Source organism: Lutra lutra, chromosome 8 (genome assembly GCF_902655055.1).
Source record: "Lutra lutra chromosome 8, mLutLut1.2, whole genome shotgun sequence".
NCBI classification, from domain to species: domain Eukaryota; kingdom Metazoa; phylum Chordata; class Mammalia; order Carnivora; family Mustelidae; genus Lutra; species Lutra lutra.
The window spans coordinates 32,122,150-32,139,151 of NC_062285.1; the positions used below are offsets into that span (position 1 = coordinate 32,122,150).

The following is a 17,002-nucleotide window of genomic DNA, read 5'->3' on the forward strand; positions in this document are numbered from 1 at the left end:
CAAATAAATAAATAAAATCTTAAAAAAAAAAAAATGAGACTGCTGGCTTCTGATTTTATTACATTTGGCTCTTCTAAGAAGAAATAAAAGCTATTGGCGGTTGAAATAAGCTCCAGTTTTCAACAGAGGCAACTTAAAGTAAACTTCAGTGTTGTTATAAAAACCTACAGGAACATGAACCACTGAAAAAGGACAAACACGCCAAGAGAACCAAGCCCTAGCCTCAGTGTGGTACTCCAGAAATGCATGGAGTAACTATACAGACAATGCTCTGTCAGCCAGCTTCACTCCTGAGTTTCTCACTGGGGAGAACTGAGGAGTTTCTCCCCAATGAGAAACTGAGGCAGGGGTCCATCTCTGCCCAGGCCACAATGCATAGGCCAAAATTATCGCCTCCATCATAAGCCACAACCATTTCAAGAGTAGTCACTCTCATTCCAAGGGTAAAAAGCCCAGGTGACTTAATACTATTCCTTATTTATCCACTATTCTTCGATAAATAGGTTTCTGCCTTATGTACCCAGGAATTTATTTCCATTGTCTATGTGAACGGGTTAGAGAGGATCAGCGCAGAGTACCATAGAAATATGCCAGAGTGACAGTTAACACAAAAGATCTAAGTAGGAGACTGGGTAGAACAAGGAAGAGAGGGAAGTTCAGAGACAGGAATGGCAGAAAAACACATCAGAATTAGTCACTTAGGGCGTCTGGGTGGCTCAGTGGGTTAAGCTGCTGCCTTCGGCTCAGGTCATGATCTCAGGGTCCTGGGATCGAGTTCCGCATCGGGCTCTCTGCTCAGCAGGGAGCCTGCTTCCCTCTCTCTCTGCCTGCCTCTCCATCATCTACTTGTGATCTCTCTGTCAAATAAATAAATAAAATCTTAAAAAAAAAAAAAAAAGAATTAGTCACTTAGAGAAAGGAAGACAAGCAATCCAGACAGATACGGGAGTACAAGGAGAGACAGGAAAATGTGAGAGAAGGCATTATGACACTGTAGGTAATTTAATGTAATGCCTAAAGGATAAGGTAGAACTTCAAGAGAACAACTGCTGAATGCTTTAACTAGCAGTGTTTCCATGAAACATAAAATACTGGATCTTACAGTCAATTAAGAACATACTGGAGGGGAACATGGGCTTGGATTTACTTCACCAAGTTTCATCCAAGCTGAAGTTGCACTTTGGAACTCTGTCAAGATTTAACATGTGCTATATATAGAGAGAAAGAGAGTCCCAGACAATATGAAAAAAAAAAAAATAGAACTATGAAATTAAATATAGTTTTAGTTTTCAGAGAGTAACTTTCCATACCCTGCCTGGCTTCCAAAGACCCACATGACCCCGACTACAGACCTTTCTCCATAGCAGACAAAGCCCATTGAGCAGAGAATGCTTTAGTTTTGTTCATTTATTTAAAAATTTAAAAACAAAAAGCCAAAACCAAAAGTCCTTCAATTACTGAATACCCACAACACTAATTGGGTTGTCAAGAGTTTAAAGGTGTACTTACCTATACAAGCAGTCCATATAGTCTGCACCTTTGCTATATTCCTCCCAATACCTATGATACATAACAAGTACTTGCTCTTCAGACTCCAGAACTCTCTATATAAAGAAGAAATACATTTTTACTTGGAAAGCGCTAATCATTTTCATTTGTAAGCTATGAAATTTATCAAAAATTATTTTTAAAAGTATTCTAAATTACATTTACAATTACATTCTAATTTAACTACTTTTAGTAAAACTTAAATGGCTGGGGAAAAATGTGTCTTAGATATGAAAATAAAGCATCCATACTAGAGAGTAAACAGTTCCATTCTCTAAAAGGATAAAATGTAATGGTGTGAGGTATCTTTAGGCTACAATATTATACTAAGATCAGCTTAAAAGAGGATGTAATTCTACTGCCATGTAACTGTGTGCTTCCTCAAATCCCTCACTTTTGGTCATCCTGCTAGATATATATCACCACTCTGAATTACTCACTTATGTTAGTAAGACTATTTATGAAAATTTACACCTTTTCTATATTCCTCAAACAAGCTGTTTTATATTTACTTAACAGAAATCTATTACTTTTTGAAAAATAAAAATATCAAACTTAAACCTGAGATCTAATTTTTTAAAAGTTATTTTTGAAGGAAATCTAGTCTAACAGTAAAAATACACTGGACTGACATTCAAAAGATACCAGGTTCTTTTATCTCAGTTCTTTCATAAACTGGCCATAGGACTTTAAGCAAGTCATGACCTTAATTTCCATCTAATTAATTCTCTGCTGAAATGCTATGCTTTTAAATGTGAATTTTAATAATTAAGGCTCAGGAGAAAGAAAGAACCTATAAATAGTAATTTTTTGCCTGTCATTTTAATAAATTAATTAAAAATAGCAACTATTATTAGTAACACTGGGGGAAAAAAGCACACTTAGAAACTGCTGCTGCTGGGTGAATAAATATGAGAAAACAATAAAAAATGTTCATGACTTATGACTTAATAATTCTATGTCCAGGAATTTATCCTATAAAAAACTTGGCTACACAAAAATAATTTAGCTACCAAGATATTCACAGAAGTACTGTTTATAAAAACAAATTATATATATTGCAAATAATCCACATGCCCAGCAGTATGAGAATATTTAAACAAATTGTAGTATCTCTACACAATGAAAAATTTTACAATCATTGCCAGGATTATAAAAGTCCATTTAATGACAAAGAGTATTATAATACTGTTAAAATAAAAAAGATTATAAAGTGTATAATATGATTCCATTTTCTAATAAAAATGGAAGTCTACACAAAGCAAAAATAGGCAAAGGACAAATATCAAATTATATATATTATCAACATATGCCAAAACAGATGTATTTAAGTATAGATATTCAAAAATATTCACAGTAGTTAATTCTGAAAACGGCAATGCAATACTTTAGTAATTAAAAAAGTTCCCTCCCCCAATCAAACAAAATTTTCTTCTCACAGGTGAAACTGCTTCAAATCTGTTGGCTATGTTAATAATTTACTTTGTCATCAACTATTAGCCAACTTCTTTTTTGTCACAGGATCTGAGAAAACATGGTATACAATTATGTAAGTATTCTAAACTTTCATAAAACTATTTCACATTACTTTAAAATCCAATTATACCAATGTTCATTTCCTAGTGTTAATAATTGTACCACTGTTATATGAGATGTTAACCTTAAAAAGCTGGTAAAAAGGATATAGGAATTTTGTATTATTTTTACAACTTTCCTGTAAGTCTGAAAGTATTTCAAAATAAAACATTAAAAAAAAAAAACACAACCCATGCTAAAATATAAACCTTGCAAAATTTGTAAGTGCCTTACACAGGTAACAATTATGGGATAACCAAAGTTCACTAGATTATCACAGCAGAACTTTAAAACTAAATTATGAAACATTATAAGAACAATTTCAATTATCTATTATCAAAACTGCTTTCATGAGCTGATAAATTATAGCACATATTAGAACACCAAAATGTATCCGCCATGTATAATAAAAAGTAGAGCATTTCCTTCTAAAGTTTTAAAAGGGAAACATCACAAGATGAATTGTGCTCTGGGGTTATCACCACTTTAAAATTTATCTGCACCTAGCCAAATACAAGGTTAGACACATTATACAGTGTTATTGTATCTCCATTTAATTTTTATTTTATTTTATTTAAACTCAATTAATTAAGATTGTTGGTTTTAGAGGCAGAGTTCAGGGATTTATCAGTTGCATGTAACACCCAGTGCGCATTACATGAAGTACCCTTCTTAATGATCACCCAGTTACCCCATTCCCCCACCCTTCCCCCCCAACGACCCTGTTTGTTTCCTAGAGTTAGAACAGCCTCTTATTGTTTATCTACCTCTCTAATTTCATCTTATTTTATTTTTCCCTCCCTTCCCCTATGATCCTCTATTTTGTTTCATAAATTCCACATGTGAGTGAAGCCATATGATAACTGTCTTTCTGACTTATTTTGCTTAGCATAATATCCTCTAGTGTGTCTCCATTTTAAAGATAAAGAAACTTAAATTTCAATCCATAGGAAGACTGAGTTGCCCATGGTCACACAGCTAATGAAGGGTAGAGTCGTTTCTAGCCCAGACAATAAGTGATCTCTTCCAGTTCCTGATCAGATCAGTAGTCCAAAATAAGAAATACTGTCTATAGCCAAATCCCGCAAATTCTTTGTTCATACAGAGATCAAGTCCATGATGTTGCCCTTGTACATATGGCGTACTAACTAAAATAAGTGGTCACAGGAATAGTTTCTATCATGCTTTTTAATTTACCATTTCCCTTCTTCATTTTAGGTTTTTGTAAGACTTTATGTAGAAGAGGCAGCTAAATGGCTGAAAATAATAAAGACAGAGATTTACCAAGAGGTGGGAAGCAAGAGTAAGAGAAAACTTGGTTCTAATAAACACCATCCGGAGGACATATAAGCAAATTTTGAAGTTGAACAAACCTTGATTTGAAACTCCACTATTTCAGTTACTAGTTATATGATTCTGAATAACTAAACTGATTTCCCTTGGAGAATCTAACATAATGCTTAACTCACAAACCTTAAATATATATAATAAAAAAAATGCTATTCAGAAAACAAAGCAAATAACCTTAACCTGATATAAGTTCTGCACTGGAAAACAGTAAACTAGCCTAATAGTAACTACCCAGCTACAAACATATTTGTATCACGTATGTACTACTTCTTACCTTGTGCAAATGCCGTACGTGATTTTCCAAAAAAATCTTAGTTTCTGTATAAAGTCTTTCTCCAAGGGGTTCAGGATAGGCCACACATAAAGCATAGATATCTCTAGTTAAATTGTTAAGGTTTTCATATTCAATATTGGAGATACTACTTTAAAACAAGAGATTTAACTCGTTTGTAATTTAAAGTTTTTCAGATAATTTAAGATTATACAGATATAGAAAAAGTAAAATATATGTAGCCAAGCTTACTTTAAAAAGCCCTGTGTTATTCACATACTCATTCAGCAAATATTACTTGAGAATTAGACAGCATTGTAAGGAAAATGGTTCTTCTGAAAGAGCTTAAAATTCACAGCAGCATTCTGTAAAATCAAATTACCCAGAAACCTACAAAATAAGGCTTATGTAAGAATGGACATAAGCATAATATCAACAAAGGGCTATGGAATATCACAAGCAGGTATATCTATGCAGTTGTGAGAAACAAAACAATTACAGAAATTACTCATTTGACAGTCTCCCACATCACAGCACTCATCAGAACATCCTATAATCCACACACTATCCTTTGGTATTTACTCCATAAGAAGAATTATACTACGAATAGAAATATCAATTAATCAATTAAGTTTCTGAGTACCACTTTGGTAAGTATCACAAGTGGGAGATATGCTGTAGCAGACAGTCCTTACACACAAGTCAAAGGAAATGGGATCTGATTGAGACTTTTTAGTTTTACTAGCCAGTGATCTTGACCAAGCCTCTGAACCCTTCTGTGTTGCCATTTCCTCATCTCTAAGTTAAAGATAATAAATCCTCTTTTGATATCTCTACAGAATCCTTTTAAGACCCAAATTAAGTTCATGAATGTTAAAGTACATAAACTGTGCATCACTGACCAGATGTTGAAGATGAAGCATACATGAAGCAATCTGAGAACAGCTTAATTAGAGATGCAGATAAAAACGGAAAATAAGGTTGATTATTTGGGATGGAGTCAAGTATTTAATGTACCTAATATATTTTTATTTATATTATAAATATATTCAGCATACTTAATATAAGAATTGGGATGTATTTCAAAATAAAAATTTTGCTTAAAAATACGGAGGTCGGGGGGCACCAGGCTGGCTCAATTGGAAGAGCATATGACTCTCAATCTCAGAGTTGTGAGTTCAAACACCACCTTGGGTGTAGAGATTACTAAAATAATAATAGTGGGGTGCCTGGGTGGCTCAGTGGTTAAAGCCTCTGCCTTCAGCTCAGGTCATGATCCCAGGGTCCTAGGATCAAGCCCCACATCCGGCTCTATGCTCAGCGGGGAGCCTGCTTCCTCCTCTCCCTCTGCCTGCCTCTCTGCCTACTTGTGATCCCGGTCAAGTAAGTAAGTAAAAATCTTAAAAAAAAAAAATAGTAAACAAAAAATTTTAAGAAACTTTCATTATAAAAAGATATAGAGGTAGGATGAAGACTGTTCCTCATCTATATCTCCGTAACATTTTATATATTCTTTTTCTATAGTACTTTTATACAATAGAAATTATTAATACCTTTGTCATCCACACCAGCCTGTTCTTAAAAAATCATCTCTAGATTCATAGATGCAAGGCACAATTCCTGACACATAAGACGCACTTATTAAACACTTGGTGATGAGGTAGGGAATCAACATCATGTGCTCTATTTACCTAGTATCCTTACTCCAGAAAGAACAAGCAGCCCTCTCCATTATGAGGTCATGGATGGGTAGATTTTGGTCAGACTTTTCCAGGTTCCTTCTAAATCCTTTTATTTGTTTTCATTATACAAAATTAGTAAATAATAAAATCTTAATGTATATATGTATACATTCTTCAATATACTACTGCTAAATATAAACAAAAAAATTTTTTACAATTAAACACAAAGAAGCAAAAATAACCATACAGTGTAATACTGTTGTGCCAGGTTTTTTGTTTTTTGAAGATTTATTTATTTATTTGAGAGACAGAGACAGAGAGTATGAAGTGGGGGGCAGAGGGAAGAGAGAAACAGACTCCCGGTTCAACAGGGAGCCCGACTCGGGGCTCAACCCCAGAGCCAGGACATCATGACCTGAGCTGAAGGCAGATGCTTAACCAACTAAGCCACCCAGGTGCTCCTGTGCCAGGTATTTTTGTAGAAAAAAAATATATAGTAAAGAAACACACTATTATGATTACTTTAAATCAATCAAGATATAATGAACCTCTATAAAATAGATTAAGTAAAATAGTACATAAGAACTATTTACTAAAAAGAACATAAAAATATTAACCTATATTACAAAGAAAATAAAAATTTTAACATACATCATCTAAGAAAAAATTTAGAAATTTATCTGGACAGAAATTCTGTAGAGAACTGATAATAGTTTGGGGAGAGAAGGAACAAGGTATGAATAAAGAAGGAAGGTGCTCCAAAATAATGTACTAAATGAGCTCCTGGATCCGGCTTGGAGGTTTTAGCTATAAAGTCCTCAGGGGGGAAAAAAAGTCCTAATTCACCACATAAGAGTTTTATCATACATTTATACTCAATCTCAATTACTCATCACAATCTTACCCTAGTAAAAACTGATATAAAAGTATTGTCAGAATTAAACATATTGGAAGAGAGTAGTTACTCCTAGTGACTGAGGGGGAATGTGGGGTACTTCTGGGATCCTAGGAGTGCTATCTATTGGGTACATGGGTATGCTCATGTTATGAAAATTCACCTGTATGTTACTGTGTCAGTGTGTATACTACACTTAAATGTATTTTTTTTAAATGAAGACTAAACTTAGGATCTAGATCAATTCCTTTGGCAAAGGTGTGATGCACTTAAGATATTTAAGTTCTGAATACCTACTTCAAGTTTTCATCTATCATATTTGCTCTACCTTTTTTTTCCCTGAAGCCACAATACACTTATTTCTAAAATACACAACTTGATATTGAAAAATCAACATGATTCAATACCACAATTTCAGTATGATATTCTAAATTATGTGCCCAAATGTTCTGTATCACCAAATCTAGTATCTCAAAATATCCACTGCATGCACATGTAAACAAAATTGGCTAAAAGGACTCAGGCTACAGGACTTACCTTCCTTCCACTTAGGGAAAAAGGATCTGTGCAGGGCAGGGAATACAAGGAGACTTTCCCATTTCAATCCATATACAGGATTTATATACTGTTTGACATCCTCAATGAGGATGTACTTGTGTCTTTTTTAATGGAGTCTGCCTTAATAAATCTTTCAATTTTTTAACTCACCATAGTTTGGGGTCTCAGTTAACCACTGTATAATGTCACTTAACTATCTAAAACATATTCCTAAATGTGCTATTTTTCTCTAACCTATTCAAATATCTAACCACCTTGGAAATACTTAAGCCTTGAGAAGAGCATCCAACCCTCTATGATCCAATTATGATTTGGTTTTAGAGAAGGCACTTTAAAAAACAAAAAATGGGAAATAACTGGAGAAGGCCAGTTTTATATTTAAACACTCTTTTCCAAAGTCATCTTTTCCTTATGTCACTCTTTAGGGAGCCAGGATATAAAAATTCCTCTATTATGAACTTTCCACTTATAAAAACTCTCATAGCCAAAAAACAAAACTGTTCCAGAGCAAAAGTTCTATACTCTGTTACAACCAAAAGACAGTGTTGGCCAGAAGCAAAATCATTTATTTTATTTTCTCTATTAAAAGTGTTACCTTTGCTTGGGTTTAATTTTGAATATTAACACTATCAATTTTATTGTATAGTGGGTCTAAAACAACGAGTTCTACAATGGGGATGTAAAGATTATCCACAGCAGTGGGACACACACCATCAACCATTTTCTAAGAAATCTCCCCCTTCGGAAATGAGAAGTAACACTGTATTATTATTTGGGTGTCTTGACACCAGGCTGCAAAATCCACCTTCTTTACTTCTGTCTCTGCTGTCCCTCAACTCTTCCTGTCTAGTCTTTTTCTGTCTGGGCTCTCATCTTCTCCTCCACTACCCTAGACCTTCATCCTGTGTGTTCTGATCCTGCTGAGGGTCACTGTAGATGCTCTCATTAGAAACAAGAAAAAGAGGGGGACCTGGCTGGCTCGGTCAGTGGAACATGAGACTCCTGATCTCAGGGTTGTGAGTTCAAGCCCAATGTTGGGTGTAGAAATTTCCTAAAAATAAAATCTTTAAGACAAACAAACAAAAAGGAAAAAAGGGGGGGGGGGGGGAACAGGGGCAGAAAACCAAGCCATGAGAAAAGAAGTATACATTGTATGTTTATGGGTTCTTATTATGAAGGTACAGCTTGTAGGAGATTTATATGGATGTGGTTTTAAGTTATGTATATTACATCTAAGAAGAAACAAATTTTAAACAGTGCTGGTAAATTAAAAAAAAAAAAAAAAGGCGCCTGGGTGGCTCAGTGGATTAAAGCCTCTGCCTTCAGCTCAGGTCATGACCCCGGGGTCCTGGAATCAAGCCCTGCATTGGGCTCTCTGCTCAGTAGGGAGCCTACTTCCTCCTCTCTCCTCTCTTTCTGCCTGCCTCTCTGCCTACTTGTGATCTCTGTCTGTCAAATAAATAAATAAAATCTTTAAAAAAAAGAAAAAAAAAAGGAAAGGAAAGCTTATCTTAAAATTGAAAATGGTACAATGACCAAAAAGGTATTGACAATAAAAAAATACAGATCTTTATTGACATTTCTGAAGAAAAAGAATAAACATGCAACATGTAAAAGATGCAGTATCTATGAAATCATCAACTAGCAAGCAAGGGTACAAATTATTGGTTAAATGGAAAAACTTTAAAGTGTATAGCTACAGGATAACAATAATCAAATATTCGTCTGACTTAATTTGGAACAGAGTGAAAATGTTACTGATGCTTCAAGCAGAGAAAACTACAGATAAAACCTTTCCCAATCTATACAATCAAAGAAAAAATGATGGGCTACTAATGCAGGCGCCAAGGTTAATAAGTTCTACTAAAATCTGTGAGGATCGTCAGAGATGGAATGACCTACTTCAACATTTTTCAATGTAGTCAAAACTGGTCTATGCTTGGTCTATGTTTGAAAAGATGCCTAACAGAATATATATTAGAAGTGAGGACAATGGTACAACTGGTTTTAAAACCTGGTTTTACATTCATGAAGGCATTTTAGATTTCCCCTCACTTCATCACTTTGGACTTAGATAAAACTATTTAGAATCTAACTTGCCCTTAAGTAGGAGAGCATCTATATTATACTGAAGGGTCTGGGAATTGTCTGAACAGCCGCCAAAAAGCAGAAAACCATGAATAAAAGCAAACCAAAACAGCCAAAGAACCCCAACCCAGAAAAAAAGAACAGTAAATCTAGATCTACACCAAACCTCACTGCACTTGATAGAAATCCTTAATAAAGGGTAAATCCCAAACCACGCTAAGCTGTCGTAAAGCTTTTGTTAGAAATATCATTACCTGTGTTAGGCAGAATTCTAAAAATGGCCTCCTAAGATTTTCCACCCTAATACCTGGGACTGCTACTTTATGCGAAAAAAGGAACTCAGAGCAAAAAGTCAGAATTATGATTACTCATCAGCTGACCGCAAGAGGGAAAGTAGCCTGGACTTTCCAGGTGGGCCTAATCCAATCGAATGAGCCTCTTAAAAGCAGATCCCCATCTGCTTCTAGCCCTCTGTGGCTAACTGCAGAGGGGGAGGTCTGAGATAACACAGGAAGATTTGCCATGCCACAGCTGGCACTGAAGATGGAAGGGAGTCACATGCAAAAACTGAGGTGTACCAAGTCACCAAGAGCAGTTCACAGCCAAGAGATAAGAAAATGGAGACCTAAGACCTGTAACTGCAATGAATTAAATTCTCCCAATTAACAGCAACGGGCTTTGAAGAGGACCCTGAGCTCTAGATGAGTTAGCCAGCCAACTCCTTAATTTCAGCTTTATGAGATCCTGAAGAGAAAATGTAGTCACACCATGGACCTCTGATCCATAGAACTGTGATAATAAAAGGATATCTCTCAAAAAACTTGTGGTAATTTTTTATGTATTTAAAAACTGATGTCTTTTACTTACATTACCTAGCAACCAGAATGCCTTGCATCGTACCTGGATGCAGTATGCTTATGAAGGATCAGTGTTAAGAAACCTGCTTATCAACATAAGAGAACTAGCTAAATATTAATGTTATTTATTCCATCTGTACAATATGCTTAATGACATTTAGTTGACAGTAGCTATTCACTCCCCAAGTATTTGCTGAATACCTATATGTGCTAGATGCTAGGAATACAGCAGTGAACAAAATGGGTAAGAAGCCTTGCCCTTATGGAGTTTATATTTAGTAAAAAATGTTGTGGACAGGGTTCCATAAATTCTGTACTTACACATGTTAAACACTTCAAATGACAACAAGCTTTCTTAATGTCCACTTCAAGAGTATAAGCAGACTTGAGCATTTTACTTCAGCATTCAGTCCTACTAGGGTAAGTCAACTTATACCATCAATAAACCATGACATCCTCAGCTATAAAATGGGACTAGTAATACATATTTTACAAAGTCACTAGTTATAAATTAATCACATACATATATATGTTGAAAGAAAAAATTATGACAGAGAAATATATACACAGCATGATTCAAGTGATATAAAGTTCCAAACACAGAAAGAACCAGTAATTGTTAGGCCTGTATACATAAGCAGTTATACTATTAAAGAAAAAAAAAAAAAAAACACAAGGAAATAATAGATGCAAAAGTCACAATAGTAGCTCCCTCCAAGACAAAGAGTGGGCTTGTGAACTGAGAAGGACGTGTAGTGGGGGGAGAGTTGGTGGATCCTCGCAGTGTTCTGGTTCTCAACCTGTGCAGATTATACAGGTGTCTGCTTTATAATTACCTGTTTAGATGAATGGATAAAGAAGATGTGGTATATATATACAATGGAATACTATGCAGCCATCAAAAGAAATGAAATCTTGCCATTTGTGACGACGTGGATGGAACTAGGGAGTATTATGCTTAGCGAAATAAGTCAATCGGAGAAAGACAATTATCATATGATCTCCCTGATATGAGGAAGTGGAGATGCAACGTGGGGGGTTTGGGGGGGTAGGAAAAGAATAAATGAAACAAGATGGGATTGGGAGGGAGAAAAACCATAAGTGACTCTTAATCTCACAAAACAAACTGAGGGTTGCTGGGGCGAGGGGGGTCGGGAGAGGGGGGTGGGGTTATAGACACTGGGGAGGGTATGTGCTATGGTGAGTGCTGTGAAGTGTGCAAACCTGGCAATTCACAGACCTGTACCCCTGGGGATAAAAATACATTATATGTTTATAAAAAAATTAAAAAATTTAAAAAAATAAAAATAAAAAATAATTATGTTTAACCCCACATGTACACCTTACCAACTTTTCCACATATGTACCAGTTCCCAGCAGAAGGAAATCCACGTATAACTTGACTCTCCCAAAACTGAACTACTAATAGCCTAGTGTTGACTTTACCTTACCTGAAACATAAATAGTTAACACATTTCTGTATATTATACTGTATTCTTACAATAAAGTAAGCTAGAGAAAAGACAATCTTATGAAAATCATCAGGAAGAGAAAATACATTTTCAGTACTGAATTTATTAAAAAAAGAGTGCCTGGGTGGCTCAGTTGGTCAGACATCTGGCTCTTCATTTTGGTTCTGTTCATGATCTCACGGGTCCTGATATAGAGCCCCACGTCAGGATCCATGCTCAGTGGGTAATCTGCTTGAGATTCTCTACTCTCCTTCTGCCTTTGTCCCTCCCCACCCTAGTTCTCGCTCCCTAAAATCTCTAAAACAGATAAAATAAATCTTTCCAAACAAAACAAAACAGCTTTTTTTTTTTTAAAAGATTTTATTTATTTGACAGAGCGAGAGATCACAAGTAGGCAGAGAGGCAGGCAGAGAGAGGGGGGGAAGCAAGCTCCCCACCAAGCAGAAAGCCTGATCCGGGGCTCAATCCCAGGAACCTGAGATCATGACCTGAGCTGAAGGCAGAGGCTTAACCCACTGAGTCACCCAGGTACTCCCAAAACACCTTTTTTATATACACATAGTTCACACCTGTGTTCAAGGGTCAACCACATTACATTTCACATACCCAAAAAAAATGCTTTATAAAAGATCAATTACTGGGGTGCCTGGGTGGCTCAGTGCTTTAAGTTTCTGCCTTCAGCCCTGGTCATGATCTCAGGGTCCTGGGATCAAGCCCCGCATGGGGGAATCTCTGCTCAGCAGGGAGCCTGCTTCCCCCTCTCTCTCTCTGCTTGCCTCTCTGCCTACTTGTGATTTCTCTCTGTCAAATAAATAAATAAAATCTTTAAAAAAAAAAAAGATCAATTACTATCACATACGGTGATACACAATGGGGGGGGCTTCTTTTCATTTTCAAAAGATTAAAGTTTTATAGCCTCTAAAATTTCTATCTAAGATACCTAAGGGTCAGAAGTCAACCTCATATTCTTGGACAAATTAACATGGAAAAGGATTTTACTTCAGAATAATCAGTAACACAGTCCTTTATTTTTCAAAATAGAATTTAAAGTAAGAATTTCCATTCTTAATTTTATTGTTTTTGCAGATATTCTTTATTTTAAAGGGAAGAAAAAATACGTGAGCAGGTAACTGGACCATCTCAGACGAATCAAACAATAAACATCTTAGAAATAACAGTGACTGGGGCGCCTGGGTGGCTCAGTGGGTTAAGCCGCTGCCTTCGGCTCGGGTCATGATCTCAGGATCCTGGGATCGAGCCACGCATGGGGCTCTCTGCTCAGCAGGGAGCCTGCTTCCTCCTCTCTCTCTGTCTGTCTCTCTGACTGCTTGTGATCTCTGTCAGATAAATAAATAAAATCTTTAAAAAAAAAAAAAAGAAATAACAGTGACTGAAGCAACACTTTCCAAGGAAGTCAGATATTTCTATGACCAACTCCTTTCTTTGTTCATATTTCAGTTGAAATAGCCTCAAAACTACCTATGTACTTGTCTAGTGAAACCTCATTAACACACAAGTAAATTTAACATTTTCCATTTTATTAAGATTCCTATGCAAAAAAGAAAAAGAGTCCTATGCAAAAACAATCAATGATGTTCCATAAAAAAAATTAGACTAATTCAATAATAAGTTCTTCAAAGGCAGAATCTACATCAATTATCCTCTAGATATACTGGCAAGTATTGGGAATTAGATGTTAGAAATCTCATATTCAAGTCTGTGCTACTTCAATTACTACCTGCGTGATGTAAGTATCAATTTCCTCCTTTGTTAAATAAAGACAACTGTATCTGCCCCACCAATCTTACAGGCTTATTTGAGGTACTAAATAATATAAAAAAATATAAAACACCCTTGCAAACTATGAAGGCTTCCAGAAACGTTACTATCATTTTATTTATCTTTAGTGGCTAGAACATAGGTAGCCTAACATGTTTCTTAGTAATGACAATGACTGCAAATGTAATGAATGAGATGGTTTGCTGTTGGTCTAAAAGAACCTCACCATTCTTACATCAACAGTCAGCTTAATATTAAAAACTGAATTAGGAGGGGCGCCTGGGTGGCTCAGTGGGTTAAGCCTCTGCCTTCGGCTCAGGTCATGATCTCAGGGTCCTGGGATCGAGCCCCGCATCGGGCTCTCTGCTCAGCAGGGAGCCTGCTTCCTCCTCTCTCTCTGCCTGCCTCTCTGCCTGCTTGTGATCTCTCTGTCAAATAAATAAATAAAATCTTTAAAAAAAAAAAAAGAAATCTCATATTCAAGTCTGTGCTACTTCAATTACTACCTGCGTGATGTAAGTATCAATTTCCTCCTCTGTTAAATAAAGACAATTGTATCTGCCCCACCAATCTTACAGGCTTATTTGAGGTACTAAATAATATAAAAAAATATAAAACACCCTTGCAAACTATGAAGGCTTCCAGAAACGTTACTATCATTTTATTTATCTTTAGTGGCTAGAACATAGGTAGCCTAACATGTTTCTTAGTAATGACAATGACTGCAAATGTAATGAATGAGATGGTTTGCTGTTGGTCTAAAAGAACCTCACCATTCTTACATCAACAGTCAGCTTAATATTAAAAACTGAATTAGGAGGGGAGCCTGGGTGGCTCAGTGAGTTAAAGCCTCTGCCTTCAGCTCACGTCATGATCCCAGCATCCTGGGATGGAACCCTGCATGGGGCTCTCTGCTCAGTGGGGAGGCTGCTTCCTCCTTTCTCTCTGCCTGACTCTCTGCCTACTTGTGATCTCTCTGTCAAATAAATAAATAAATAAAATCTTTAAAAAAAAAAAAAACTGAATTAGGCATTAAGAACAAGTTGGGTCACTTACAAAATCCAAGCTTTTCTAAAGAGTGGATGCCCACATGATGAGGGTAGCCATCCCTTAGTCCCAGAAGACTGCTAGAGGGCAGCACAGAGTTGGAAAAAACTGAATCTCCATACACATTTTGGTTAATATCTTCACATCTTAACTTCCCTTTCTGGAGAAAGAATCTCTGGTTCCTACAGTGTCCAGCTAGTACTCAAGGCCTCCTGCAAGGCCCTGGCACTACCTTGCCATTTGGACCCAGAGACACCAGGCCTCAACCCTACCCCCTTTCTTTACCCTAAGAAAGGACATGTATGGTGTGTCCTGTGGCAGACTGAGATAGTTCAGAAGTCCGCCAGTCAACATGTGCCAATGTACCTATACTGTCCCCATGCCCACCCAGCCTTGGTCCCTGGAAGACAATGGCAGAATTGGGAAGACTGCCATCCATGACTTTGCCCCAGGTACCTGTGGCCGAGGGTTCCTTAGAGACCCCCTTCACCTCCCAAATACTAAGAAGCTGAAATATTTTAATATTGGGGGGTTTTTTCTTGGTGCCAGAGTTTATATCCATAATGCCCTGGTTACACAGTGTTTTTTATATATAATTATATATATAGTATGTATATATTTAAAAAAGGGTTGCTGTCATGTGGGAATGCAGAACACCATGATTCAGATTGTTCTAGAGAAACCACAAATTTGTATTTTCATATAAAACTGCTAATTCACAAATACAGAAAACTTAACTAAAAAACATATTTCTAGCTGTCAAGTCATTAAACTTGCCATTCACTCTCTATCTGAAACATCCTTCCCCCAGATATTTGTAGGATTTGCTCCTTCGCTTTGATCCAGTCTCTGTTCAAATATCACCACGTTCCTCAGAGAAATCTTCCATGGCCATCCCACCTAAGAGAGTTGCGTACATACATGCTCTAACCATTCTCCATGCCCTTACCCTGATTTATTTTTCCCTAGAGAGTCCATTGCTACCTGCTAGTAGAAGCACTGGCATTAGATTTTTTTAAAATACCTGTTTATTGTCTGTTTCCCTTAGTAGAATGAAAGGAAAGTGGTTTTGTATACACTGTATTCCCAAAGCCTCGAGTAGTACCTGACATATACATAAGTGCTCAATTAGTACGGTCAAATGAAAGGTTCTCAGATTGTTGACTGACACATATAGGTGAACTTGGAAATGTAAACAATGTGAAAGCAGTTACACGGCATTCTCTTCCATTTACATAAGCATAAACCTGTTTTCACTTTTCAGTAAGTTTATCAGTTTTAGGGCATTTACCAATGTTCACTGACAGAGTTACTAATACAGTATCACTATCAATACAAGAAAATTTATCAGTGCCACTAAAAGGATACGAGAAGCGATCGTTCCATGTTGCTCTTTCCACGTATTCCAACATGACAACAGCTTTGATTGTCGTTAAAAGTTTGTTCCATGTTTCATCAAAATCTACTACTCTTGGTTTCAAAGACATTGTGCAAGTTTAGTGTTGAAATCTGTTAATTAAAAACAACAGTAACATTAGCAAGAATTCTACAAACAAGTTACTTGTTTTTAAAGCATCACAAAATTCACCAGCACAATAGACAAAAGGGGTGAGAACAGAACCTGGCGCACAGTAAAAACACAATAGACACTGGCCACTATCTTTTCATGACTATCCAGACAAGGAATTACACAGAATATTTACATTCATTACAAACTCTAGGAAATGGAAAGCTTTTACTACAAGTTATTTATGATCAAGAGTGTTGTTCCAAGGATTTAGAAGACTCAGTGTGTTGAGGGAAAAAAGCTGAGGCCCCATTAGCCAAAAACCCAACTCCCATTATAAGAAATATGCAAGAGACACTCAATAAAAAGGTTT

At 36.3% G+C, this 17,002-nt stretch overlaps 1 protein-coding gene across 4 annotated transcripts in view; it reads right to left on the reverse strand.

Moving 5' to 3' along the window:
• Positions 1-17,002, reverse strand: part of CUL2 (cullin 2) — a 104,607-nt gene that overhangs the window by 62,888 nt on the left and 24,717 nt on the right. For all 4 annotated transcript variants that reach the window (XM_047741505.1, XM_047741503.1, XM_047741502.1 and 1 more), the window contains exons 2-4: positions 16,491-16,631; positions 4,748-4,850; positions 1,510-1,604 (exon numbers count right to left, since the gene is read on the reverse strand). In XM_047741505.1, coding sequence (XP_047597461.1) covers positions 1,510-1,604; positions 4,748-4,850; positions 16,491-16,609 — 317 coding nt within the window. In that variant the 5' untranslated portion in view covers positions 16,610-16,631. The remainder of the gene's footprint in view (positions 1-1,509; positions 1,605-4,747; positions 4,851-16,490; positions 16,632-17,002) is intronic.